Source organism: Myotis brandtii, unplaced genomic scaffold, assembly GCF_000412655.1.
Source record: "Myotis brandtii unplaced genomic scaffold, ASM41265v1 scaffold454, whole genome shotgun sequence".
NCBI classification, from domain to species: Eukaryota; Metazoa; Chordata; class Mammalia; order Chiroptera; family Vespertilionidae; genus Myotis; species Myotis brandtii.
The window spans coordinates 3,363,318-3,390,073 of NW_005367354.1; the positions used below are offsets into that span (position 1 = coordinate 3,363,318).

Consider the following 26,756-nt stretch of genomic DNA (forward strand, 5'->3'; position numbering starts at 1 on the left):
TTATTACAGTAGGCTGTAAGATCCATGAGAGCAGGCTCTGTCTTATTTTCACCCGATTGTTGTATTCCCAGGCTTGGTGCAGCATCTGACACATAGAAGATGCTTAGTAAATATCTGTTAAATGAATGAAATAGCATAGTAAGGAGCGTCTATTTTGTGAAAATCATGATGATCGAACTTTGAGAATAGAGGATAAATAAAACACAGTTTCTATCTTCAGGACTCTAAGTATGCACAGTGATATATATAATATGAGAAATTATTATTTTATGTTTTTTGTTCATCCTCATGTGAGGATATATTTTTAAAAATAATGTTTTTATTGATTTTAGAGAGAGGAAGGGAGAGGAAGAGAGAGAGAGACACATCAATGAGAAACATCAATCAGCTGCCTTCTGCACGCCCCCTACTGGGGATCTAGCCCACAACCCGGAATGTGCTCTCTGATACTCTTTAAGGACAGATAATCTTCCTGGCTGGCCTGGCTCAGCTGGTTGGGTTTGCCGGTTGGATTCCTGGTCTGGGCACAAGTGGGGGTTTTATGGGGGAGGTGTCGTGCAGGAGGCAGCTGATTGATGTTTCACTCTCACATCAGAGTTTCTCTCTCCCTCTCCCTTCCTCTCTCTATTAAAAAAATCAATTAAATAAACAGAGATCGTCATGATCACAGCTGTATCCTGAGTGCCTACAATAGTGCCTGCTAGATATTGTTCAATAGTTTTTGAGTGAATGAATGAAAAGTGTGCCTCATTTTAAATTATTTTTATATGGACAATTTTCATTTTACTTATTGCATTTTGCCTGTCTGACCATTTGGTGGTAACCTAATAAGGAGAGGAGTAAATCATGCCAGGGTTTAATGCTGTTTCATTTAATCCATGCAACAACCCTGTAAGACAGGTGAATAGGTACTCCTATTTTACAGCTAAGGAAATTGAGTTGCTGAAGAGATTAAATGGCCAGTAGAAGGCCAAATAGGTAATATCTAAATCTAGTTCTGGTTCAATGGCCAGTGGGAGCCAAGTAGTAGGGATAATACCTAAATCTAGTTCTGTCTTCTCCACTTGTATATCACAGTCTCATGTGTATTTGTCACTACTCTGATGCTGTTCAATCAGTGGTTTCTACAAATATCTGAAAAAGTGAAGAAGGCAGCTGTTGTATAGTCAGGAAGTTCTGTGCACGCTGTGCATAGACAGATTTTTACTAGACTATCTGGAGTTGTGTCTAGGATTGCATTGGGACTGAAAGTGGGAACAGTAGCCTGTAGGGAGATGAAATATAGAACAGCGATTTTCAGTAATTGCTCGCTGCTTGATTTCAGGGGGTGGGTGTAGGGAGAGGAGCAGGCATATTGTGAGATCATTTAGCAATATCCTTGCTTCCCAATATTTTAAAAATGGCTTGGGAAAAAAATCCCTATAAAGAGACTTAGTTTGGGGCTTGTGGTCTCCAATAGAGGTGTACTTGTGTTACCATCTTTCCCTCTGCTTGGTGATACTGATTTATTAGTGTGTACATTTTCTTTTATGCTCTGGGAATTATTTATCTCTGGGGTATGCACATGTTTTCCATTTGAGAAAAATGTTCATACTTGAAACATCTTGAAAAGACATTATATAGCATATTTATGTATGAAGATAGATATTAGTGAATTAAACATCTTTAGCATTATTAGTTTGTGTCTGTATTCTAGGACCCAAATCAGGATCTCCGAAGTGGTGGGGCTTCAGATACTCATAAAATATGTTCTCTAAACTTGCCAGACAGGTACTTGTGAGATAATACAGCCTAACTTTTGGTGGTGGGTCTTGCTTTTTTCCTTTGTTCTTGTATTCAATCAACAAATGTTTATCAGGCAGCTACAATATTAAAATGTAAGTGCCATGTGGGCAAGCATTTTAGTCTCTTTGGTTCACTGTTTTAGGGCTGCCATGTTGCACCAGTCAAAGAGGCACCATTCATACTGTAGTCTATGCAAATGACTAGTTGTGCAGTGCATTCCTTGTGTGTTAAATGCTGCAAATAATATCCTCATACAGTGTCCTTTGGGGACTTGGTTTGGGAATTTCTTTGAGATACCCAGGAATGAAGTAGAGTATTCATGTACTTAAAATTAAATAAAGCCTCGCCCTTGCCAGTATGACTTAGTGGATGGAGCATTGGCCTGTGGACCAAAGGGTCCCAAATAAAGCCTCGCCCTTGCCAGTAGTGGATGGAGCATTGGCCTGTGGACCAAAGGGTCCCTGGTTCCATTCTTGTCAAGGGCATGGTCAAGGGCACGTACCTCGGTTGCAGGCTCCTCCCCGGCCCTGGCCTTGGTCAGGGCTCGTGCAGGAGGCAACCAATCGATGTGTTTCTCTCACATTGATATTTCTCTCTGTCTTTCCCTCTCTTTTCTACTCTCTCTAAAAATCAATGGAGAAATATCCTTGGTGAGGATTAAAAAAAAAATTGCTCTAGTTTCAACTTCTAGGAGTAGTATATACAGGTTCCTGTATCTTCACACCCTGCCAATATTAGGAATTTTGTATATTTTTAATTGCTCTTCTTTGATTACTAATGAGTATGAGCAACTCTTAATGTCCTTAGTATTTTTAAATTTCCTCATTTCTGAAATGCTTATTGATATTTTTTGCCCATTTTTCTCTTTTCTGCTGGATTTGCTATATTTTCTTATTTTCCAAGAGTATTATTTATCAGTGACTTAAAAAAATTTTTTTTTATTGATTTCAGAGAGGAAGGGAGAAGGAGAGATAGAAACATCAATGATGAGAGAGTATCGTTGATTGGCTGCCTCCTGCACCTGTACACTGGGGATGTACACTGGGGATCCAGTCTGCAACCCGGGCTTGTGCCCTGACCAGGAATGGAACTGTGACCTCCTGGTTCCTAGGTCGAAACTCAACTACTGAGCCATGCCGGCTGGGCAAGATCAGTGACTTTTAACCTTTCTTGTTTCATAGTAAGGGATACTGTTTACATTGTGACCTGTACACACATGTAGTTTTACCTTTTTTAATTTAGGTCTTTGATTTATCTTATTGATTCTACTAGACAACCTTTCCCTTTGAAGAGTCATTTTATAATGCAATAAATTTCTATGTATGTTCTTTTCTCATCTCTTTATTCTTTTGTGTTGGTTATTTTTGTGGCAGTGCCATATTATTTCTATGACTGTGGTTTGAGATATGTCTTAATATTTTAAAAGGCAAGTTTCTCCTCTTTCTTTTCTTTTTCTTTTTTTATAGCAAAGATGGAGATTATTGAAGAACAAGTACAGACTCCCATGTGGGGAGAGGGAAAGAGTCCCATAGAATGGACTCCCACGTGGGCAGGGGGAAAGGGTCCCCCCTCCTCCTTATTTTCAAAATTGACCTAGATATTCAAGGATCTTTATTTTTTTTTCATGTACATTTCCAATTAAGATCAGAGTTCCTCAAAAGATCCAACTAGAATTTTGATTGAGAATGTATTTGAATTCCTAGATTAATTTGCAGAGAATTGCCACCTTTGTAGTAAATTGTCAAAGCAAGGCATATCTCTCATATAACAAACACAGTTTGTGTATTTCTTGTGGAATTTGATGCTTTCTTTGTGACCTAATATAGTGTCAGTAATGTTGTTTGTGTGTTTGAGAAAAATGTGTATTTCTGTTAGATGTAGAAAAATAAAAATATACTAGAGGCCCGGTGCACAAAATTTGTGCACAGGTAGGGTTCCGAGGTCTGGCCGGTGATCAGGGACAATTGGGGCCTTTCGGCTGCCAGCCTGGGCCTTCCTTCGTTCCTCGCCGCCCCCTGGTGGTTAACGCACGTCATAGTGAGTGATCGAACTCCTGGTCTCCCGGTCGAACTCCTGAGGGGATAATTTGCATATTAGGCTTTTATATGTAGAAATGATAGGAAACATTAAGAGATGGAGTATTTAGTATGAGTTTATTGATTATTCAGATAAACTCCTATTTTGTTCCATATTAAGATTCTACTTAACTTTTTTATTGTTCAAATTCTCCTAGGATATGTATAAATTAACTTTATTTTAAAATAGTTTCTGATTTTTTTTCTTGCTTTATTCTTTGACATATAGGTTATTGAAGTATATTGCTTACTTTTCTAAACAGTTGGGCATTTATTTTCTAATTATCTTTTTGTTATTTATTTATAGTTTAATACCAGTATGTTCAGAGAACTTACTCTATATAATTTGTTCTGATTTATATTTGCTACCCTATTTATGCTTAGTTTTGGTAACTGTTCCATGTATGCTTTATTGTTGTTATTTATTGCCCTTAAGACCTAAACTTCTAGGTTTTTTAAATTCATATATTTTTAAAATTATATTTCCTCTAACCACATACTTTTTAACATGCTCTTGTAATGTTCCACCTCCCTTTCTGTCCTATATTATCTAAAATTTTCTTTTTTTAAAATTTTCACCAGAGGAGTGAGGATATTTTTTCCATTGATTTTTAGAGAGAGTAGAATGGAAGGGGGAGGGGAAAGAGAGAGAGAGAGAGAGAGAAAGAGAGAGAGAGAGAGACTGATGTGAGAGAGAGACATTGATTGGTTGCCTTCCATATGAGCCCCAACTGGGGGCAGAGATCAATCCTGCAACCCAGGTATGTGCCCTTGACTGAAAATTGAATCCAGGACCCTCTGGTTTGTAGGCCGACACTCTAACCACCTAGCAACTCTGGTCAGAACTAGTATTTTCTGATTAAAAACAACAATATATATATTTTTATTGATTTCAGAGAGGAAGAGAGAGAGAGATAGAAACACTGCCTCCTGCATGCTCCACACTCGGGATCCAGCCTGCAACCCAGGCATGTGCCCTGACTGGGAATTGAACCGTGAACTCCTGGTTCATAGGTCAATGCTCAACCATTGAGCCACGCTGGCCAGGCTTCTGATTTTTAAAAAAATGGTTTGTACTTTGCCTTTTCTTTGGAATTTTTTTCAGTAACAATACATTTTACTAAGATACCAATTTGATTATCTATTTTACTGTGTGGCAAAATATTTTATTTTTATTTAAAAATTAAGAAATAAATATTTCAAACAATATGGACGTTCATTAAAAAAAATAAAAAAGGGACGTTCCCCTGCTCCCTTCATTCCTCCAGTTTGTTCTTCCTAGGAATAAACACTGTTAAAACTGGTGTACATTTTTCCAGACTATTGTATTTATATGTGTATATTTTTGACAGAAATGGAATCATACTCTATATACTACTTACGTTAACTAATTTTTTAAAGTTAACTTTGTGTCATGTACATTCTTAAGTATCCATTTTTCTTTTCTTTTTTTAAAATATATTTTATTGATTTTTCACAGAGAAGAAGGGAGAGGGATAGAGAGTCAGAAACATCGATGAGAGAGATCGATCAGCTGCCTCCTGCACGCCCCCTACTGGGGATGTGCCCGCAACCAAGGTACATGCCCTTGACCGGAATCGAACCTGGGACCTTTCAGTCCCCAGGCCGACGCTCTATCCACTGAGCCAAACCGGTTCGGCGAGTATCCATTTTTCTTAATGGCTTTCTAATATTTTGTTGTATCATTGTGTGATCCAGTCATTTGGCTGTTCCCTGTTGTTACACGGTTAGGTTGCCTCCATACTCTTTTTTTTTATTTTTTATCCTCACCCAAGGATATGTTTATTGATTTTAGAGTCAGAGAGAAACATTGATCGGTTGCCTCCTGTACCCACAACCTAGGTATGTGCCCTGACTGGGAATCAAACCTGCAACCTTTTGGTGTATAGAACCACCTGACCAGGGCGCCTCTGTATTTTTAATATTATAAGTAATGTAGCAGGAAATGACCTTTCTCTTTTAGGTGAAGTGGAATTATTGGATTAAAGATATATGTATTTTAAATTTTTACAGGTTTTACCAAATTGTACTATTAAACAGGCTAAAGCAGTATATACCCTACTCCCCAATACTCTAAGCACCTTAAATTTTTATATCTTTTGCTGGTTGATTTAAGGAGTTAGGCTTTAACTTCCTTGAAGGACAGAGACTATCTTATCAAGTATCTTTAGTATCTGACACAATAATAGGTGCTTAATACATTTGCTTTGTGGAAAGAATGAATCACTGAAGATAATTAATAAACTTACGAAGTTCTATTAATCCTACAAAGCCTTGAAACAAGTATCCTTATTGGAGACTGTATCTATTTATAACTTACACTACCTCACCTGGTTCTTCTAACAATTTTATGAGGTAAATAGTTGAATTACAATGGTATGCTGTAGTGTAAGACTGGTGCTGTCAAACTTCTAAGCTTGGCATTTTTCAGTGCCCACATTGTGTCTGTCTGTCTGTCTGTCTCTCTCTCTCTCTCTCTCATTTTAACTATGTGATATTTTCAGATTAAAAGAATTACCAGGAAGAAAAATGCATTTTAAATTATAATGGTCTATTTTTATCTTTTTACAATGCCTAAGCTTATTTCTGTGTATTTTTCCCCTTTCCATATTATTTCATGATGATTGTTTAGAAATATTAAACTTGTAAGCTAGCACTCTTGTGATATTTGAGGAAAATTTAGGACATTGTGTGTCCTTGAGTTTTAGGACTTTGTAGAATAGTATTAGCCCTGAGTAAATAAGCAGTAGTGAGAGTTTTGTTTTCTGCAGTCATGGTAACTGTTGCCTCTGTGCATTCGTTTTACAAATGAAAGCAAAAGAAATTGACTCTACTGCTAAGCTTTCAACAGGAATTCTTACTTTTTTTTAAAAGGCAGAAAAAGGCTGTTCTATAAAGGAAATTGGAAAACATTGATTGCACCCATACACTTTCTGATCTAGCCTGGGGGATATCCTCATTCTTTTTCCTGTCTCTCCTAGGATCTTTTTTGCATCAGTTATCTTTCTCTTTAAAATTTAATTTTATTTTAATCTCTTCTGTGATTCCTTTTCTTCTATTTACAAGAAACCAGGTCATCTTATCTTTTCCAAAAAGGAAATTCTTCCCTGACTTCTTTGACTTTGTGACCTCCTTAGACTATTTTTAATTGTCTTTCTTAATTCTGAGACTTCCTATAAAACTAACTCTGTAGTCATCATCTATACTTTCTCACCACCCAGTTCTTCATCTAGTGATTTCCAGTCAGCATTTTGCAGAAATTGTCCTATCAGAAGGTACAGTGACTAATTTACTTAGTAGATTACCAATGCACAGGCTTATCAGTTTTCCTTCTGTTTGGTCTTTTTGGAGCAAACTTCCATTCTCCCTGTTTTAATGAGACACTATTTTTCTTTAGTTTATATGAGATCCTTTCTGCTCATCCCTTTAATGCAGCCATTTTTAAAGATTTTTGCCGTTTGCCTTTTTGTTTTTTTCATTCTTATATTACCTATGATTCTTCTATTACCATTTCATATCTCTAGTTCTCACTTATTCTTACTCAGAGCTGCATTTCCTACAACCTGATAGACATCTCCCTAGATTTCTGGCTAGAATTCTAAACCTAACTTTCAAAATCAGAATTCAGCATTACATTTCTTCATTAAACATCTGTCCCCTGGCCTCCCCCTACACCCACTAAAAATCAACAACCACTTTTTATACTTGCTCTATTGTCTTAATTTGAATAGAGGTTTCACTAATATCTTAGTTATTTTGCTTTCTGGAATCAATTTCTTATTTTCTACTTTTACAATTCTAGATGAGGCCACCATCAAGTCTTGAATTAATTTAGTGGCCTGCTAATTTACTTGTTTCCTTCAGTTTCTCATTTTTTAATGCTATGTTTAGAAATATTCTTTTAGTTTTTACATTAAAGTCCAGGTTCTGGATTTCTGACAAATTCTGATCTGGGCATGAAGCCTTCCCTGAAAACCTATGTAGCATAAAAATCTCCTCTGTTTCATTATTCTCAAGGTCTTTGGTCTAATTGTATGTGATTTGTGGTAGAATAGTGGTCAGTATTTGTGGTAGCTGATGAGACTTGAGGATAAAATGATTTTTTCAAATTGGAAAAATTATCTAACTATTTTAGAGGATTAGAGTTTAGAGAAAAAAGTCACTTAGGTTGGATGACTATCTTTTCATTGTACTTTTACTTTCGTAGCATTTGACACTTACTATAGTACTATCTATTGTTCCTTTGACCATTCACTCCATTATTATGTTGTTATGAAATAAAGTCCACATCATTTATGATGTTTTCCTTCATCTCTACTAGCAGTTCTTATTTTTAATTTTTGCTTTCAGAGAATTGTATACTTATAGTACTTAATATAATATGTTATCTATCATCACTATGACTGTTTGTGAACCCAATAAATTATATATTGAGTTCAAATAGGTCTTAATCCATTTTACCACTGCTCCCATGTCTTATATACACAGTAGGTTCTCAATAAACGTTTGTTAAGTGAAATTATTCCCTTAGTCTAAGATACCTTTCTTATTCATGAATTGAAATGACTGCGACATAGATTGCTAAATGACTGTGGGTAGATTGCAAAACCTCTCTTAAACTTTTTCGCCTGAAACTAGTAACGCCTTTCCTCAAAGGATTAGGTTATAATTAACAGCAAAATGCTTTGAAGATGAAAAAGTTAAAGTTGAACCTGTGATTATCCTATTAAAGGTAAGCTGTTAGTATCAGTTTTGTAGGTAAAAGCTTTCCCAAAGCTTGAAGTTACTAAAATGGTGCTGAAGTAATCACTTTGCACATATGTACATCTTGTTCATTTGCTTTACTTAAATCTCTAGATTTCTTTAGAGGGAGGGATCTTTTTGTAATGCTATTTATTCTGAGGTTTCTGTCACAGAGCCAAGTAAAGATTGAAACCCTTCCATAAGAGAAGTACTATAGTTCAGTGCAGCAGTTAGGATGATGTGCCTCATATTATACTTAAAAGTGTATTATGTGCCAGAGGTCCTCAAACTTTTGTGTACTAAGAATCATTTGGAGGCCCTCGTTAAAAATATCTCACCTCAAGAAATTCTAGTTTAACAGGTTATGTTTCTTCAGTGAGCAATTCAGGTGACTTCTGGTTCAGGTAGTATGTGGACAGCACTATGAGAGGTGCTTTGAATGGAACTGAAAAAAGCCAGTAGAATATGAGAGACTGACCAGTAAACATATAAACTCATTTAAATAGATAATCAGAGTTATAGAATAACTCAAATTATTTCAAGTTATTATATAATAACTAAAATATTTTATTAATTTTTCTTTATTTCAATAAGTACTTAAGTACATAGTACTTATTCCCAGGGTATGTTTGTGAAACTTTATTACCTATATATGCTTCATGAAAAAAGAGACTTGATCAAGTAAATTTGTGAGATGTCCTATACTATCTTTCATACTTGGAGATTTACACTGCATATTAACATATTCAAAACTTTTAGAAGCCTTGCAGCCAAAAACCTTGGACCTCATTGATTCTGAAATTTATTTCATCATTAGCCTTCCTTTGTTTCCCCTAATAATTTCCTTTTCCCCATCCATAATAATTCCTATTAATAATTTATTGAACAAATTTGGGTAAATCTTGCCTTTTTTTTTGGCTTGCTGTTGTGTGGAATTAAAAAGAAATAGGATGCTTACCTGGCAGGGGAGATACCATGATCACGAAGGTGGTTTTCCCAGGGTGAGGCTTATCCATTGCACTCCGGATGTGTTGACCTCTGCGATTTCCCCAAATGTGGGAAACTCGATTGCATAATTTGTGGTAGTGGGTGACTGTGTTCGAGCTCTCCCCTGGAAAAAAAAATATAAAAGGGTCATTTTTTCTAAAATTAAAGAACTTAAAATCTTGCTAGAATCTCAAGACTTGGATCCTGAATATTACTTAAATACCAGGTAAGCTGTTAATATCAGTTTAAAAACATTTTTTTTAATATTATATTTTTATTGGTTTCAGAGAGGAAGGGAGAGGTAGAGAGAGAAACATCAATGATGAGAATCATTGATCGGCTGCCTCCTGCACGCCCCCTACTGGGGATCAAGCCCGCAACCTGGGCATGTGCCCTTGGGACCATTCAGTCTGATGCTCTATCTGTCCACTGAGCCAAACTAGCCAGGGCTGTTAGAATCAGTTTTGAATACATATTGCTAATTGAATATAATTAATTGCCAAAATGTATTGTAAAGTTGCAGCTAGTAGAGGGGAAATGTCAATTAGGTTAGATTCTTCAGATAAGATTCAGGGTAGAGATGGGTCTTAAAGAGTGAGTGGTGGGATTTGATTAGAAGGAGTAATGCTGGCTTGGATATCTAAATTGGTAAAGTAGTTTTATAGGTATCAGTTACTGTGTTTACAAATATGCCTTAACTTAGAGCAGATGACATTGCTTCCTCACCCAGTGCTTGTTGAACATGTTATAGCACTGCTTTTCAAATCCTAATGCGCATAAGAATCATCTGGGGATCTTGCCAAAATTGGTTTCTGATTGGGGTGGAGCACATTTGGAGTGACAGAGGTAGTCTATTGAGGATAGTTTGGAAGTAGCTAACCAGTTTTTCTTGGGAACTTAAACTGATAAGTTGTGATGCATGTTACACAACTAACATGTTTATTATTCTTAAATAGTCACTCTGATGTTTGAATTTTTAATTATTTTTCTCTTTGTGCCTTTTAGTGTGTGTGTGGTCTTGTGGCTTTAAAACTGGCTCATTGTAAATGTATTAAATCACAAAATTAGAAATTGGTTTTTCTGTGAAAAAATTTTTAGTAAGTGAATTCATTCTATTGGCTGTAGTTGGGTACCTTTAAATAAACATTGTATTTTTTTAAAAATAAATTTTATTGATTTTTTACAGAGAGGGAGAGGGATAGAGAGTTAGAAACATCGATGAGAGAAACATCGATCAGCTGCCTCCTGCACACCTCCCACTGGGGATGTGCCTGCAACCAAGGTACATGCCCTTGACCGGAATCGAACCTGGGACCTTTCAGTCCACAGGCTGACGCTCTATCCACTGAGCCAAACCGGTTAGGGCAAACATTGTATTTCTTATGTTTGTTTGCTAGTGGCTGTATTTTTACTAATTATTTGAGTAATATAGTTGTCTTGCTTTGGGATAATCCTATATAATAAAAGGGTAATATGCAAATTGACCCTAACAGCAGAACAACTGGGAATTACTGGTCACTATGACACACACTGACCACCAGGGGGCAGACGCTCAATGCAGGAGCTGCCCCCTGGTGGTCATTGCGCTCCCACAGGGGGAGCTCTGCTCAGCCACAAGCCAGGTTGATGGCTGCCAGCACAGCGGTGGTGGCGGGAGCCTCTCCCACCTCCTCAGCAGCACTAAGGATGTTCAACTGCAGCTTAGGCCTGCTCCCTGCTGGCAAGTGGAAATCCCCCGAGGGCTCCCGGGCTGCCAGAGGGATGTCTGACTGCCAGCTTAGGCCCAATCCCCCGGGGAGTGGGCCTAAGTGAGCAGGTGGACATCCCCTGAGGGGTCCCAGACTGCGAGAGGGCACAGGCCAGGCTGAGGGACCCCCCCTCCCCAAGTGCACAAAATTTTGTGCACCGGGCCTCTAGTATGATATAAAAGCCTGCATTTATGAAATGGATAGTTTTTATATATATTTTAAAAAGAAAATTGTAGCATAAAAGGAGATCAAACTCAAATATCTTTAATGGTACCATATTGAAAATGATCATATGTTCCTTTGAAATACTGATCGAAAATGTCAAGTGATAAAGTATATGAACTTAATTTCTCCAAAGGAAAGATCCATCCCTCCACTCACTTTCCCATCCACCTAGTATCCAAGGAATTGCATGGTGAAGAGGAGAGCTGCTGTGCAGATAGTAACTTTCCTGTAATTTGAAGATATGCAGCTGGGGAGGCAATAATGGAAATATGGTAGATGGAGCTTTCAAATTAATTGAAAGGGAACATAAAAAATAAATACATGGCCCGGCCCAGTTTTTGCACATCACCCCATGCACCAGGAAGTTGTTGGTTAGATTCCTGGTCAGGGCACAAGCCTGGGTTTTGGACTTGATCCCCAGTAGGGGCATGCAGGAGGCAGCTGATGGATCTTTCTTTCTCATCCATGTTTCTATCTCTCTCTCCCTCTCCCTCCTCTCTTTGAAATCAATATAAAACATATTAAAAATAAATGAATAAATAAATAAATGTGTTCAAGATGTTGGAAACGAGGTTTCTCTCTGAGAAGGGCTTAGAAACAGAAAAGGGAAGTCTAGAAACTTAAGGTGTGGAATTAGAATTAGAAGCATTAGTGTACACACATTTGTTATTATTTATGCACAGATAAAGAAATAGGTATAGATGAGTGTGTGTGTGTGTGTGTGTGTGTGTGTGTGTGTGTGTGTACATTTTTTCGTATATTTTTTAGCGCTCTCTGCTTAGAGGTCTCAATAGCAGTGAAACCCCCAGTAACAGTGAGTGCACCTATTGCCCAGATGTTGGTTTCTAGGTACCATCCTTGACTGAAAGGAACCAGGGCTCCTTGCAGAAATAGCTAATTCTGGGGTCAGGGAGGGAAAGTACAAGATTAGAGATTTCTTTTGTGCCAGAAATAAGGAAATATTCAAAATGATGGGACATGTCAAAAGGATACAGGAATCACTTTTAAAGGGCTCCAAATGGCCAAAACTTTTATAAATTGAGTAACAAAATAAATAGAATAATAGGTTATAACTCCTAGAACAATATAGAATCCACAGTGCCTATTGATATAAATGCATGAGTAAATGAATTGGGCAAAGTGGGGTTGGGAAAGCTCTTTAAAGTAGAATGCCAACTAAAAAAATGTAGAAGGAATGATGGGATTAGGTAATCATTGTCATACTGGTATTGAAGAAAGGCAAAAATAGTCAATGAATGCTAAGGCTGATGGGTGGTGGTTTGATGAAAAACAGGATATGGCTGAATTATCAGAATAATTACACATAATCTAACGAAATACAAAGGGAAAAATAAGACTTTACAGTGGAGAAACCTGGTGGACAACAACTTGACCAGGTGATCAAGGTGATAATGATGAGTAGGTGCAGTATGCACAATATAGTTTCTGTATATTCTTTCCAAGAATATATGGCCTGAATCTGGTTATGAGGAACATCAAATAGACCCAGAATGAAATTCATCCTTGGGAATGAAAGGTTTTGTACTCTTTACACTCAAGGTCATAAAAGATGGGGAAAGACTAAAGAACTGTTTTATATTGAAGGAGACAGAGATCTGATAACTAAATACAATATGTGTTCCTGGATAGGATCCTGAACCAGAAGGGAAAGAGAGACAAGTTGGGACATTTGATAAAATTTCATGTGTCTGGATTCGCTCTGTGTTATGTCAGTGTTAATTTCCTGATTAGGTGGGTTGTATGATGCTAATGTAACAAAGTGTCCTTGTTTTGGGAGGTACATGATGGAGTATTTAGGAGAAGAATGAGGAATCATATAATAAAGATGTAATATGCAAATGATCGTTACGTTGTGAAGCATAATGACTGACTGCATAATGACTGGATCACGGATCAGCAGGAGGGTGGGGCAGCGAGCTACAAGCGGGCGGTGGAGAGCTACAGGAGGGGGCAGGGCAGCAAACTATGAGGAGGGGGTGGGGCAGGCGAGGGAGCTACAGGAGGGCGGGACAGTCGACAGAGAGCTACTGGAGGGTGGCAGCGAGTACTGGTGAGCTACTGGCGCACGGATTCGTGCACAGGGCTACTAGTCATATCATAAAATGATATACACACATCTTTTCTGTAGGCTTGAAACTGCTTTCAAATATAAACAACACTGAACATATTTTTCTAATTTTTGCTTCTGTAGTTACAGATTATTACAGTATGTTACACTTTTAGAGTGATTCATTTAGTAAATATTTAATGGTTGAATAAATACTGTACTTTATGCAATTTAACAATTTTGTGTGTTTTAATAGGAATAATAAATGCATTTTTCACTGTCTTTCAGAAATCTGAGGTTGATGGTAGTTTAAGTGATAGCCACGTGTCTCCTCCAGCCAAACGCACTTTGAAACAACCTGATTCTGTTTGCAAAGACAAATCAAAATCACGAAGTACTGGTCAACGAGAGGAATGGAATATATCAACTGGACAGTCCAGGTGAGAAGTGAGAACTCATCGATTATTTTTTCATGAATGATTTGATGTGATTTAGAGTTGATGTTAATGCTAATTTTCATAAATTGTAAAGCTGCTAGTATCTAAAAATACTTAAAAATTGTATTAAATTTACCTTATAATTTCTGTATATAATTTCTTTCTAAATATGCCATAAGATATGTTTTGTAGTATGTAATAGAAACTTATTACTAAAACAATTGGATTTTGATAGGTCTTAAATATGCATATATATGTACAGTCCTGAAAAAAATTTTAAATATGTTTTTATTGAATTTAGAGAGAAAGGGAGGGAGGGAGGGAGGGAGAGAGAGAGAGAGAGAGAGAGAGAGAAACATTGATCAGCTGTCTCCTGCATGTCCCCTATTGGGGATTGAGCCCACAACCTGGGTATGTGCCCTGACTGGAATCGAACTGGCAACTTCCTAGTGCATGGGACAACACTCAACCAACTGAATCACACCACCAGCTGGGCTCCTGAAAATTTAAGTAAGAACATATGGTTAGAATTATTTTTTTATTTGAAAATAGGTAAAATGTCTTCTTTCTAAAATTATTAAATACTAGAGGCCTGGTAGGGTCCCTCAGCCTGGCCTGTGGGGTTGGGCTGAAACCAGCCTGATGCACGGATTTTTCCAGGGTGTGTCTGGCCCATCTCACCCAGTCCCAATGGCCTGGAACCCAGCAGCAGGATAACTTACAGTCAGAGCGTCTGCCCCCTGGTGGTCAGTGCGCATCATAGCGACTGGTTGAACGGTTGAACGAACGGTTGGACACTTAGCATATTAGGCTTTTATTATATAGGATAGGATTCCACTTGAATTGATATACCAAAATATAATAACATCTAAATAAATGTTTAAAGAAATCTTTTCATTTATCTCCATCCTTTCAACTTAAATTGCTTGTGTCTGATTTAATATGTAGCAGGAAAGCTTAGTTTTACTTATCAAAGTAAATGGTAATAATTTAATATAGCTAGGATAAGCACACACACAGAAGATTTAAACTTTGAACTCAGAATTTTGGCTTCTCTTTTCTCCAAAGTCTTTGATAGAAAACTGCTGATATGCCGATGGCAGATAAAAATAAAAGGGAAATTCTTTGGTTTCATTTATCCTTGAAGTATTTAAAAATATTTTAATTCTCTCTCTCTTTCTCTTTCTCTCTATATATACATTCACACACACACACACATATATATACTAGAGGCCTGGTGCATGAAATTCGTGCATGGGTAGGGCCCTAGGCCTGGCTGGCGATCAGGGCCGATCTGTGGGGTGACTGGCGGGGTGATTGGGGAGCCCCCGCTGGCACCCGCCTTGGCTGGCCTGGGGCCTGCGGGCTGGGGGCAGCTCCTGTGTTGAATGTCTGCCCCCTGGTGGTCAGTGCACATCATAGTGACCGGTTGTTCCGCCGGTCATTCTGCCATTCAGTCGGTTTGCATATTAGGCTTTTATTATATAGGATTCTTTTTTTAAATTGAATTTTTGAGAGGGAGAAACATCGATTTGTTGTTCCACTTATTTATGCATTCATTGGTTGTTTTTTGTATGTGCCCTGACTAAGGGTTGAACCCACAACCTTGGCATTTTGTGATGATGTTTTAACCAACTGACCTACCTGGCCAGGGTCTATATATATTTTCTTTAATGAAAAATATTTTTGGGGTTATATAAACTTTGATAGGCAGTGCACATTTACAAAGAATGTTACCTATTTTAGTATGGTCCAGAAAGTACCACTTTATTTAAAAATTGTTTCCTTTCTTTTTATTTTTAAACATTAAAAAATCCTGTTTTCCATTATAATTGATAATTCAATATCATATTAGTTTCAGGTGTACAGCATAGTGGAATTAAAAATTTTTTATTTTGCACTGTCTGAGAACTAAGTAGAAAAATTCAGGAATTATGGTCTGTTGATTCTCCCCCTCCCCCTTTTCCTCATACTCATTCATATGTGAGATGAAACAGATCCAGATCACTATAATGATATTTCTCAAGATGAGTACTGCCCTTTAATTATACTTCTAGATTTGATCTCTCTGTTATATTCTGTCTCTTGTATTTATTTAGTAAGTGAATTAGGCTTCTTTTTCTAGATAAATGTTGCTAAAAGATGTTCTTTTATTGTTGAAGTTTGACCTTTAATTGTAAGATAATTTTAACAGTTTGATTCAAGTCTGAGGATGTAATACACTAGATTTCCCACATCTTATCCATTCAGAAGGCTTTTATGTAAATTGACATCTTTCATATAAAAAGACGTCAAAAATTTTTTGGGGGATAGTTTTGATTACATTTAGGTACATTAAAGTAAGATACTCCTTTTAAAAAAATACTAAATACATTTTGAATAAAAAGCTTACATAATGAATGGTAACAAAATTTACTATTTCTGTTTTGGCAGAAGAATAATGTTTAGCATTTCACATTTTAAAAAGTTTTCTGAGTTAAACTTTCATCTAGGAATGTAAGTGCTACACTGTTACAATCTTCTGGTTTCATATGATTTGAAAAGAAAATGCCATGTGACATTAGATTTAGCAGAATTGAATTTTAAGCAAAACTTTTAGCTAAATATCCTATCTAATAATAGACAAACATGGTAATTGACCGTACCTTCGCTATGCCTCCCATGGACTAATCAGTGAGATATGGCGGTTAATTTGCATACGTAGGTGAGAGGCGGCGGAGCGAGGACTGAAGGCGGCTCCGGCCGGAGCAGCGCAGGCTTGAAGGCAGCTCCGGCCGGAGCGAAGGCCTGGGTCCCGGGTGCCGGAGGAAAACTGGTGTGGCAGCCAGGGGAAGGGAAGGCCTATTGCACGAATCTTTTCATGCAACAGGCCTCTAGTATTTTATATTTTGAGATAGCATAAATACAAATATCAGGATTTATTTGAAGGCTTCTGGTTGTTTTTATGTCATGAACCTAAGAATCCTGATTCTTTATTTTGTAATCTAAGTTCTTATGAACATTAAGGGTAAATTATTGAATTTCTTTCATAAAAATAATTCCTTAGAAATACATTTCATTTTGAGAAAAATTGAATATAGATAAAACTTAGTATTAGCTATGAAAAATAATGAATCTTTTAAAAAAATATTCTTTTATTGATTTCAGAGAGGAAGGGAGAGGTAGAGAGAGATAGAAACATCAATGATGAGAAAGAATCATTGATCAGCTGCCTCTTGCATGCCCCACACTGGGGATCGAGCCTGCAACCCGGGCATGTGCCCTTGACTGGAATCAAACCCGGGACCCTTCAATCCTCAGGTCACTGCTCTATCCACTGAGCCAAACTAGCTAGGGTGAAAAATAATGAGTCCTTTGGACTTTCTCAAGATCAAAATTCTTTAAAGAAATTACTGTTGATTGGTAAAATGATTTCTTTTTAGAGACTAGCAATTGATGAAGAGAGAGGTAAAAGTGAAACTAGAATTTCAAAGTCTTCATAAAATATTTGAAATTGATTGAGTTTTCTTCTGGGGAGAAATCTGGGCATATATATTTGGAGGTCCAAGTTCATCAATGTAATTATAATGATTGATCATTTTTTGTAAATTGAGGGTTTTGTTTGATCAAAAAATATTTAGCATATGTTCTTTATCTTATACGTAGAAACTCACACATATACATGCTAACCTAGATAGATGTTGGCACTTACAAATATTTTTTATTTTTATTTTTTTCAAATATTTTGAGTAGAGTACCATTTTACTGACTCTTGTCAGCTGACATTTAGCCAGTAGACATTTATTTAACTTGGAGGCCTGGTGTGTTGTAGGCAGCTTGGGGAAAGTGGCATGCATTTGATGTCTCTGGAATAATAAAAGGGCATACTCTAAGATACAAAATTAAATCTTTGATAAGACAAACTGTAAACTTAAATGCATTATGCATGAAAAACTTGTTTTGTCATCAGATGATGAGAGAATAGTGAGATTAAGTGAAATATAACCGGCTATGTTAGACTGCTGAGGCAAATTGGAATTGAAGGGTGATAGTGCTTAAGGTTTTCCAAAATGAGGCATTTACTGAATTGAGGTTTAAAACCCTCTAAATCATTAAATGCCTTGGGTTTATATGGGAAAGGGAGAATAAGAAATGCTTTTTAAATCTGGTAGTTGCTACAGATAATTAAAAGTTTAAAAAAGTCCAATATAAAAAAAACACAACAACAAAAAAACTCTAATATAATGATCATCTAATATAAAGTGATACTGTCTCCATTTAAAAAATTTAGGAAACAGAGATATAGGGAAATATTCCCCATCAAATTCTCCTTTTTAAAAACAAACAAAGGAGACTTTATAATTATAAAGGGTTTCTTGGAGGATTCATTTAAGTAGTGAACCTGGTTACATTTTAAGTAATTAAATTTTTTCCTCCAAAATATGTTTTTATTGATTTGAGAGAGAGAAAGAAAAGGAGAGGGAGGGAGGCACAGAGAGAGAGAGAAACATTGATGTGAGAGAGAAACATCAACCAGTTGTTTCCCCTGTGTATCCTGACAGGGGATCAAATCTGCAACCTGGGTATGTGCCCTGACCTTGAATCGAACCTTTTGGTGAATGAAACGACGCTCAATCAACTGAGCCACACTCTGGCCAGGGCTTAAGTAATTAACTTTTGGGAACATTGATTCAAGAGACTTTTTAGGCACATAATATTGTATAGTCAGGCCAACCCTTAAAATCTCAGTATTCTCTCTTTATAGACAGGGTATTTAATTTTATCTCCTTTAAAAAAAAAATAAATTTCTCTCTTTTATAAGAGAAATGATAATGGTAAAATGATGACATTAATATGTAATTGTAAGATAATTAGATTGAAGAACATGTGTTCCCTTCCCCCCATAAAACATCTCTCATTAATTAGCAAAGAAGTAAAAGCCAACTAAGTATTGTTTTCTTCAGAGGGACAAAAAACATATTGTGCTTTTACCCCCAAGTGACGTTATTGTTCAGAAAAGTTTTAGATTTCTTTTATAGAAATATATTTTAGGGTTAACATCTTATTCTTTTAATTCAAGTGTGTATAGTTTTAACCATTTAGTTTTTTAAAATATATTTTTATTGATTTCAGACAGGAAGGAAGATGGAGAGAGAGATAGAAAAATCAACGATGAGAGAGAATCATTGATCGGCTGCCTCCTGCACACCCCCAACTGGGGTTCCAGCCTGCAACCAAGGCACATGCCCTTGACTGGGAATTGAACCCAGGACCCTTTATTCTGCAGGCCAACGCTCTATCCACTGAACCAAACCAGCTAGGGATAGCCATTTAGTTTTGCATGCAACTAAAATTCATTTGGAGCCAAGACTTGTGAATAAATTGATCAGACTGAGGTAATGTTATGTTGGGTTCAAAGCCAAAGTATATTTATGAATAAAATAGATTTTTTAATTTGGTTTTAAGTGGATTTTGAGATTGATTGTAGAGAATTCCACATGTGTAATCTAAAGAATGTCCTGTTAATACATCAGTTTCATTACTTTATACTCAAATTCATATGCCAGGAGAATTGTGTACTTGGTATACAAAGGTGCTAAAAATGAAATACTTTCCAAGAGGTAGTATATTAGAAAAAGATAGTTTTGTTGTTTTCTGGGGGAAAGGAGGGCAGGAGTTTTTGTTTTTGTTTTCTCGACAGTCTGAAGACAGATAGTAGTTTGAGTTTTTGTTCATATATTTTTTTTTGTGTGTGTGTGTTTTTTTTTTGTTCATATATTTTAATCATCCTAGCTGTGACCTTTATTAGGCAGGGATATTTACAATTAACAATTATAACACTTAACATTTATGATTTAACACAAAGAGCTATGGAGTAACTAAAAACAGAATATTTTAGTTAAAAAATTGTGCAAACCACATAAATAGTAGAAGATAGTTATAAATATTAACTATTTTCTAAATGTCCTCCCATTGTTTTTTTCTTTGAAAATGATTATTGTTGGATTTAAAAAAAATACTTCGATAACTTTATACTGACAGCTCTTTTATTCTGTAACAATTTAGTTTTTGAGCTTTCTAATTATAGTTAGGTGTATGGTGACTGTTTTCTTAAGTCTTTATGTTTTGATGACCATGTAAGTATCTAACATTTTTCTTCCTCCACCCAAGAGAGAGAATTATACAATGACTGTTTTGAGAAAGTAGTTGAGTTTTTATTTTCAGTTTAGAATGTGCAATAAAATATTTGAATAAATTATTATATGGTATTGGTGTTCAGTACTTTTTTTCTTACAAATTACTGTTTGAATAAATTTGTTATTGTTTCAGTTTTATTTTGTCGACCAAATCAATAGTAAATGTCTGACAATTGCTACTAATGGCCTCAGTTAATTTATGGCATATGTTAGGCTTAAGCCTTTTATTTGGATTTAATTTACAGAGTTAAAGAGACAATAAGTTCTATTATTAAAGCTGTTCTTGAAGTAATGAAATGACTCAGTATATTTTATTAATTGGTATATTATCAATGCTAGAGTAAAAAAAGTCTTTACTCTTAAATAAAGTAATACTATATTACTGACATTTTAAAGATTAAAATGATTCCACCAGTATTGCATTTCTTGCTCCTTTAAGTGAATATTGATATGTTTGCATATTAAATATAATTGTGTTTTAGGTTAACTTCTCAGCCTGGTGCTACATTACCAAACGGACATAGTAGTCTATGTGAGTATTCTATTATGAAACTGGTTAGTATTGAAATTCTTTTAATGTTGTTAGAATTAAAGCATTTAATGTGGGTAAACAGAATGATTTACTAGTATGCTCAGCAAATGACTGGATTTCAGTCACAGTAAATACATATGTAATTGTTAAGTGTTGAAAAATCCATACAAGGGAAATAATTTAAATTATTAAGACAGATTGTAAACATTTATAGAAATGTTAGATTATTGGATATTAAAGCCATTTAAGAGGTTATATTAAACTTCTTGTTGTCTTTTAAAAGTAATGTTTTGATTTTTTTTCTCTCTTTTTACACTCTGTACTTTGAAATGGGAATTATCTCTCTTTTTGTAGCCCTTCGAAGCCATCCCCTTCGAGGGGAAAAGAAGGGAGATGGAGACCTTTCTTGTATGAATGGTGACATGGAAGTCAGAAAAAGTTGTCGTTCCAGGAAAAACAGATTTGAAAGCGTGAACCAGAGTTTGTTATTTGATCAACTAGTAAATAGGTATGAATGCTTATGTAGTAAGCAGTTTCATTTAATTATTTTATTTTAAAAAATAATTTTAAAAATTGATTTCAGAGAGAAAGGGAGAGGGAGAGAGAGATAGAAACATCAGTGATGAGAATTATCAATCAATCGGCTGCCTCCTGCATGCCTCCCACTGGGGATGGAGCCCGTAATCTGGGCATATACCCTGACTGGGAATTGAACTTGTGACCTCCTGGTTCATAGGTCGACACTCAACCACTGAGCCACACTGGCTGGGCTAATTATTTGATTTTTAAGACAGTTATGCTTTTAAAAACAACTTAGGCACTGACTTAGTAATAAATACAATTATTTTATAACAATTTGAATTAACAGTGGTAGCAGTGATTGTCAGTTTCTAGTCAGTTTACTAGATTTAATACAATTTATGTAATAGTTAAAAATTTTCTCATTGTTAATTAAGCTCTTGTGCATAGTGAGATACTATAAAAGTAATTTTATTCTGTCTTTACCATAGTCATTTAATATTTTCTCATTTAACATTTGTATCTTTGACAATTTTCAAACAACATTAAGTTCCATTATTAATATATAATTTTGCTTAGTTAAGATTTTGAATTGAAGATACTTTTGAGACTGGGTATGTGGGATGTAGCTAGTGAGCCAGCCTAGCTGATTGCTCAGCATCGACATCCAATGAAACGTTATTCTTCTCAGGTAATAGATTATCATACTTAATTCTTGCAATTACCTGGAGAAGGGAGGTCAGTATAATCCCTATTTGATAGGAGAGCAAATTATATTCTGTAGTTGTAATGTCAAATTTGAGTATTAGTTATTATTATTTTTACTTTTTTCTATTATTTTTTATATTTTTCTATTACAGTTTACATTCAATATTATTTGTATTAGTTTCAGATGTACCTTTGTTAGATACTTAGACCAGTGTCTGGAAACATAGTGTTTGAAAGGTGAAATGTTCTAATGTCAGCATGTATTTTGTGGATGTCAGTATTCTCTAATTTATAGAAAGACCTGTTCTGTTACCTTATTGACTTTAAACTTTTTACAAATTCTATTCTGTATAAATCATAACATCATCTTCAAATAAAAATATTAAATTAGTTACTTTTTTCAGTGCCTTGGATCTGGTAGTCAATTTTTTTAGTGGCATTGTGGATTTGAATATTTTGAAGCCTTATAAGCAAAAGTCTTCTATTTTGTAAGTTTTACTTAAATAAATATATTAAGGTAGAAGGTCTTTTGGTTCTGATGGACCCCAATTCAAAGAGGGATGTTATATACAGTTACATATCAGAGATGATTTAGTTATGCTTTGGTGAAGATCTCTTTTATGTGGATGACACAGTGTATGGTTCCACAATTGTCTAAACCCTAGTTTTATTATGTGATTATAGTACTGCCGAAGCTGTACTGCAAGAAATGGACAACATTAACATTAGACGGAATCGTCGATCAGGAGAAGTGGAACGACTTCGAATGTGGACAGATACAGAATTTGTGAGTATACTTACTTTAACAACCTTTGCAATTTTTAATTTCTACTGAGGAATAAAAAGGGAGAGTGAACAGCATTTGGACTTTCTTGGATTAATAGAATTGTTCCTTCTTCATTTTTACCTTGGGACTTTTTTGCTTTCTTGCTTCTTTTATCCCATTCCCTACTTGCCACAATTCCCCTAAAAATCCTCTCTCTACTTTTTCCAGAATAGTCATCTGAAAATACAGTTCTGATTTTGAAACTTTTCTGATGTGAACCTTTAATGGTTTTTTATTGTGTACTGAATTAATTAAAAATATTTTGGCTTTCATAATCTGTTTTCAACTTTTATCTTCTCAACACTATTGCCCAAATACAAACAAATCATTCTTGTTCATCTATCTTTTACTTCTCTTAATACTTCTGGTTAGGGACTGATGTAATCCTTCCTTGTTTCAAGGTTCATTTCAAATGTTGCCTCGCTTCCCTGCCCTTATCAAGAAGACGTTGTCTCTTTGAATTCTACTTTGTACCTTTCTTTATGGCGTTTAACTTTGTTTACTTTCTTTCATAGTTACCTGTGATTTATTTCATCCTACTAGTGTGTAATTTGCTTGCAGGAGACAGTATTCCATGGCATTATAGTTTACAATTTTCAAATATTTTATAAGCTTTGTTTGTTTATTCTCTTGTCCCTTATATTTCAGGGAGCTCCGTTTTCATGAATCTGTGCCTTGTAAATAGGCGCTCAGTAAATTTTATTGAGTAGGCATGTCCCATTGGGTTATACTATTTATTACCAGGAATAAATTCCATGTTAATATTTGACAGATTTCTTTCTTTAAAAGGAAAACATGGATATGTATTCAAGAGTGAAAAGGCGAAGAAAGTCACTGAGAAGAAATAGTTATGGGATACAAAATCATCATGAAGTCTCTACTGAAGGTGAAGAAGAAGGTTTGTAAAACACTTTATGAAATAAATACTAGAAAGTTTAGGTGGAAGAAAAGAAAAATATATACAAGTAACATATGTGTAATATTGCCAAGTAGGTGATTTTTGGCTGTAGAGGTCTATATTTTGTATAATTTAAAATAATTTTTATTCCACTGGCATTCTGAGTTTTTATTTTCTGCATTGGAAAAGTGCCTTTACTGTACTCTCTACATTGTTGTAATGTATCTTATTAGTAGCTATTGATAGTCCTTAATGTCCTAATTTGGCATTTGCCATGAGCTGATTTGCTTGTTAGGTCAGGCCTCTTTTGTATTTAGGTACCTTCCAATCAGAAGCCTCTATCCAGAATCACCTTCTGTCCATAGTCTCTAAATCTCTGATTACTGTATTTAGGTCCCAAATTTAGTTATGGACTGAGGAGTATACTAGTATACTACTGTTCTTTTCTGAGGCATGTCTAGGTTCTGAACTGAAGAACCCCAAATTTGTAGGGCTGGAGCTCGAACATGATGATAGTACATTTGCCCCAACGATTATAAATTAATGACCGGTACATCTAGAGGAATTAATTCTGTAGGAGTTAATCTTCTTTATTGAAATGGATTTTCAGATGATTTGGTGTATTGTAAATGCAGGGTACTTGTATTTTACTAGGCAATTTCACTCATTCTCACTGTTCGTATAGCTTAGAGAAGAACAGGTTTATTGCTCTTACTCTGTAATTAATATATTTGTAGCAAGTTATGAAGAACTGGTATTTCTAATGAAGGTACTTTATTGAACAAATATTGTTACAGCTAACACCTCTATATTGCTTCCTTTGGAGAAAATCAGTATAGGTGAGACAGATTTATAATATGACTAGAGGCCCAGTGCACGAAATTGGTGCACAGGGTGGGGGCGCCCTCAGCCTGACCTGCACCTTTTCCAATCTGGGAGCCCTCAGGGGAGCCCTCTCCAATCTGGGAGCCCTGATGGCTGAGGCCAGTGGTCAGCAAACTGCGGCTCACGAGCCACATGCGGCTTTTTGGCCCCTTGAGTGTGGCTCTTCCACAAAATACCATGTGTGGGCGCGCATGTACAGTGCAATTGAAACTTCGTGGCCCATGCGCAGAAGTCGGTATTTTGTGGAAGAGCCACACTCAAGGGGGCCAAAGAGTGCACGTGGCTCGTGAGCCACAGTTTGCTGACCACTGGCTTAGGCCCACTCCCTGTGGTTCTCTGCTCTCTGCGGGGCCTGGCCGCTCCGCGCCTGCTGCCCAGAGGCCCTCCAAGGCCAGGGCGGAATGCTTGCCTTGTTGCTGCAGCGACAAAGCAAGCATTCCACCAAGCCTCTCACGCTGCCCACTCTCAGTGGCCATCCCCCCAGGACTGGGGGACTCTGGTGGGGCTGAAGGGACTGGGTGCTGCCATCTTTGCGACGGAGTGATGGTTAATTTGCATATTACCCTTTTATTAGATAGGATTTTTGCCTTTTTATTAACTGAACATCTTTGTGGAGTTTCCAAAGTAGATTGGACACATACAGCATTTCCTCCCATAGTAAATAGTATTATTGTGCAGGCATTTTTTTAAAAAAAGTATTTTTGAAGGTTTAGGAAACATAATTGGGCATAAATAATTAATAGTATTATTTAGATAAGTAATATTTTATTTGCTGATTTTCTCTACACCCTAATAATAAAAAGTTTAAAAACTTAGAATAAGCTTTCAGTTGTTACGAGTAAACTGTAAAGTCCTTTGAATTTTTAGTCTCCTATTTCACTCAGCATCACTGGCAATTAAATTTTCCTGTGCCTTTATATGATTCCATTGTATTGACAGTTGTGGTTAAAAACTTAATCCTAAAGTATATTGTACTTAAGGACCATAAGCCTATAAATTTTCATTAGATTTTTATTTTAAACTGTAAATAGATGTCACATCATATCTATAGCCAAACAGTTTTTTAAGCCACTGTAAAAAAAAAACCTTTTTGTATTTATGTATATTATAATTTAGTTTCTTACATTTATAGCTAGGTGAATTATCATAAAACAATCACTAATATCAAGAAATAACCTATAGTATTATCAATACCCTGGAAGCCTGTTTCATGCTCCCTCCCAATTCCTACCTGCATTTTCTTACCAAATATAATTAATCCATGCTTACCTGTTGTCAACAGGCCTACCAAACTATTATACTGCCAACAAAAATTGCTTTTGCTGTAACATTAGTAATTATCTTGTAAACATATTTTTTGAACTACCAAGTGGTATTTGAATACTAACCTATCCAGAGGTTAATTGGACACTGAATGAAGTTTGCTGTAGTAAAATGCTGAATCATGAGCAAATCAAGAGATCAAATATGATCATATTGATTTATTTAGCACATAACTATATTGATTATTTATTTGTAGGAAAGGCATTTTACATCTATCTAGGTTGTTTTTTTGTTGTTGTCGTTAATCCTCACCCGAGGATATTCTTCCATTGATTTTTAGGGAGAGTGGAAGAGAGAAGGAAAAACAGAGAGAAACATCGATGTGAGAGAAACACATTGATTGGTTGCCTCCTGCATGAGCCCTGACCAGGGTCCGGCTGGGGAGGAGTCTGCAACTGAGGTATGTGCCCTCGACTGGAATTGAACCTTTGGTCCGCAGGTTGTTGTTCTATCCACTGAGCCAAACCTGCTAGGGCTAGGTTGATTTTTAATTATACTGATTTATGCTATATGATACAGAATTGATACTTTTAATTGATACACCTTTACAGAGTAAAAGATAAAATGTAGCCCCTGCCAGGCCGGTGTGGCTCAGTGGTTGAGCATTGACCTATGAACGAGGAGGTCACGGTTCGATTCTGGGTCAGGGCGCATGTCTGGTTGCAGGCTCGATCCCCAAGTGTGGGGTGTGCAGGAGGCAGCTGATCCATGATTCTCTCTCATCTTTGATGTTTCTATCTCTCTCTCCTCTCCTTTCCTCTCTGAAATTAATAAAAATATATTTTATTTTATTTATTTAT

The 26,756-nt window shown here is 36.1% G+C and overlaps 1 protein-coding gene across 6 annotated transcripts in view; it reads left to right on the top strand.

Annotated features, from left to right (window-relative positions):
- Positions 1-4,855: 4,855 nt before the first annotated feature.
- Positions 4,856-26,756, top strand: part of ATAD2B (ATPase family, AAA domain containing 2B) — a 110,636-nt gene continuing 88,735 nt past the window's right edge. For 3 of the 6 annotated variants that reach the window (XM_005874932.2, XM_014546685.1, XM_014546684.1), the window contains exons 1-6: positions 11,719-11,798; positions 13,941-14,092; positions 20,748-20,797; positions 21,152-21,305; positions 22,709-22,811; positions 23,640-23,748. In XM_005874932.2, the coding sequence (XP_005874994.2) occupies positions 11,772-11,798; positions 13,941-14,092; positions 20,748-20,797; positions 21,152-21,305; positions 22,709-22,811; positions 23,640-23,748 (595 nt within the window). In that variant the 5' untranslated portion in view covers positions 11,719-11,771. Of the gene's footprint in view, positions 4,875-11,718; positions 11,799-13,940; positions 14,093-19,335; positions 19,465-20,747; positions 20,798-21,151; positions 21,306-22,708; positions 22,812-23,639; positions 23,749-26,756 lie in introns of those variants that run through there. The other 3 variants (XM_014546686.1, XM_014546687.1, XM_014546688.1) reach the window with 3 other exon arrangements.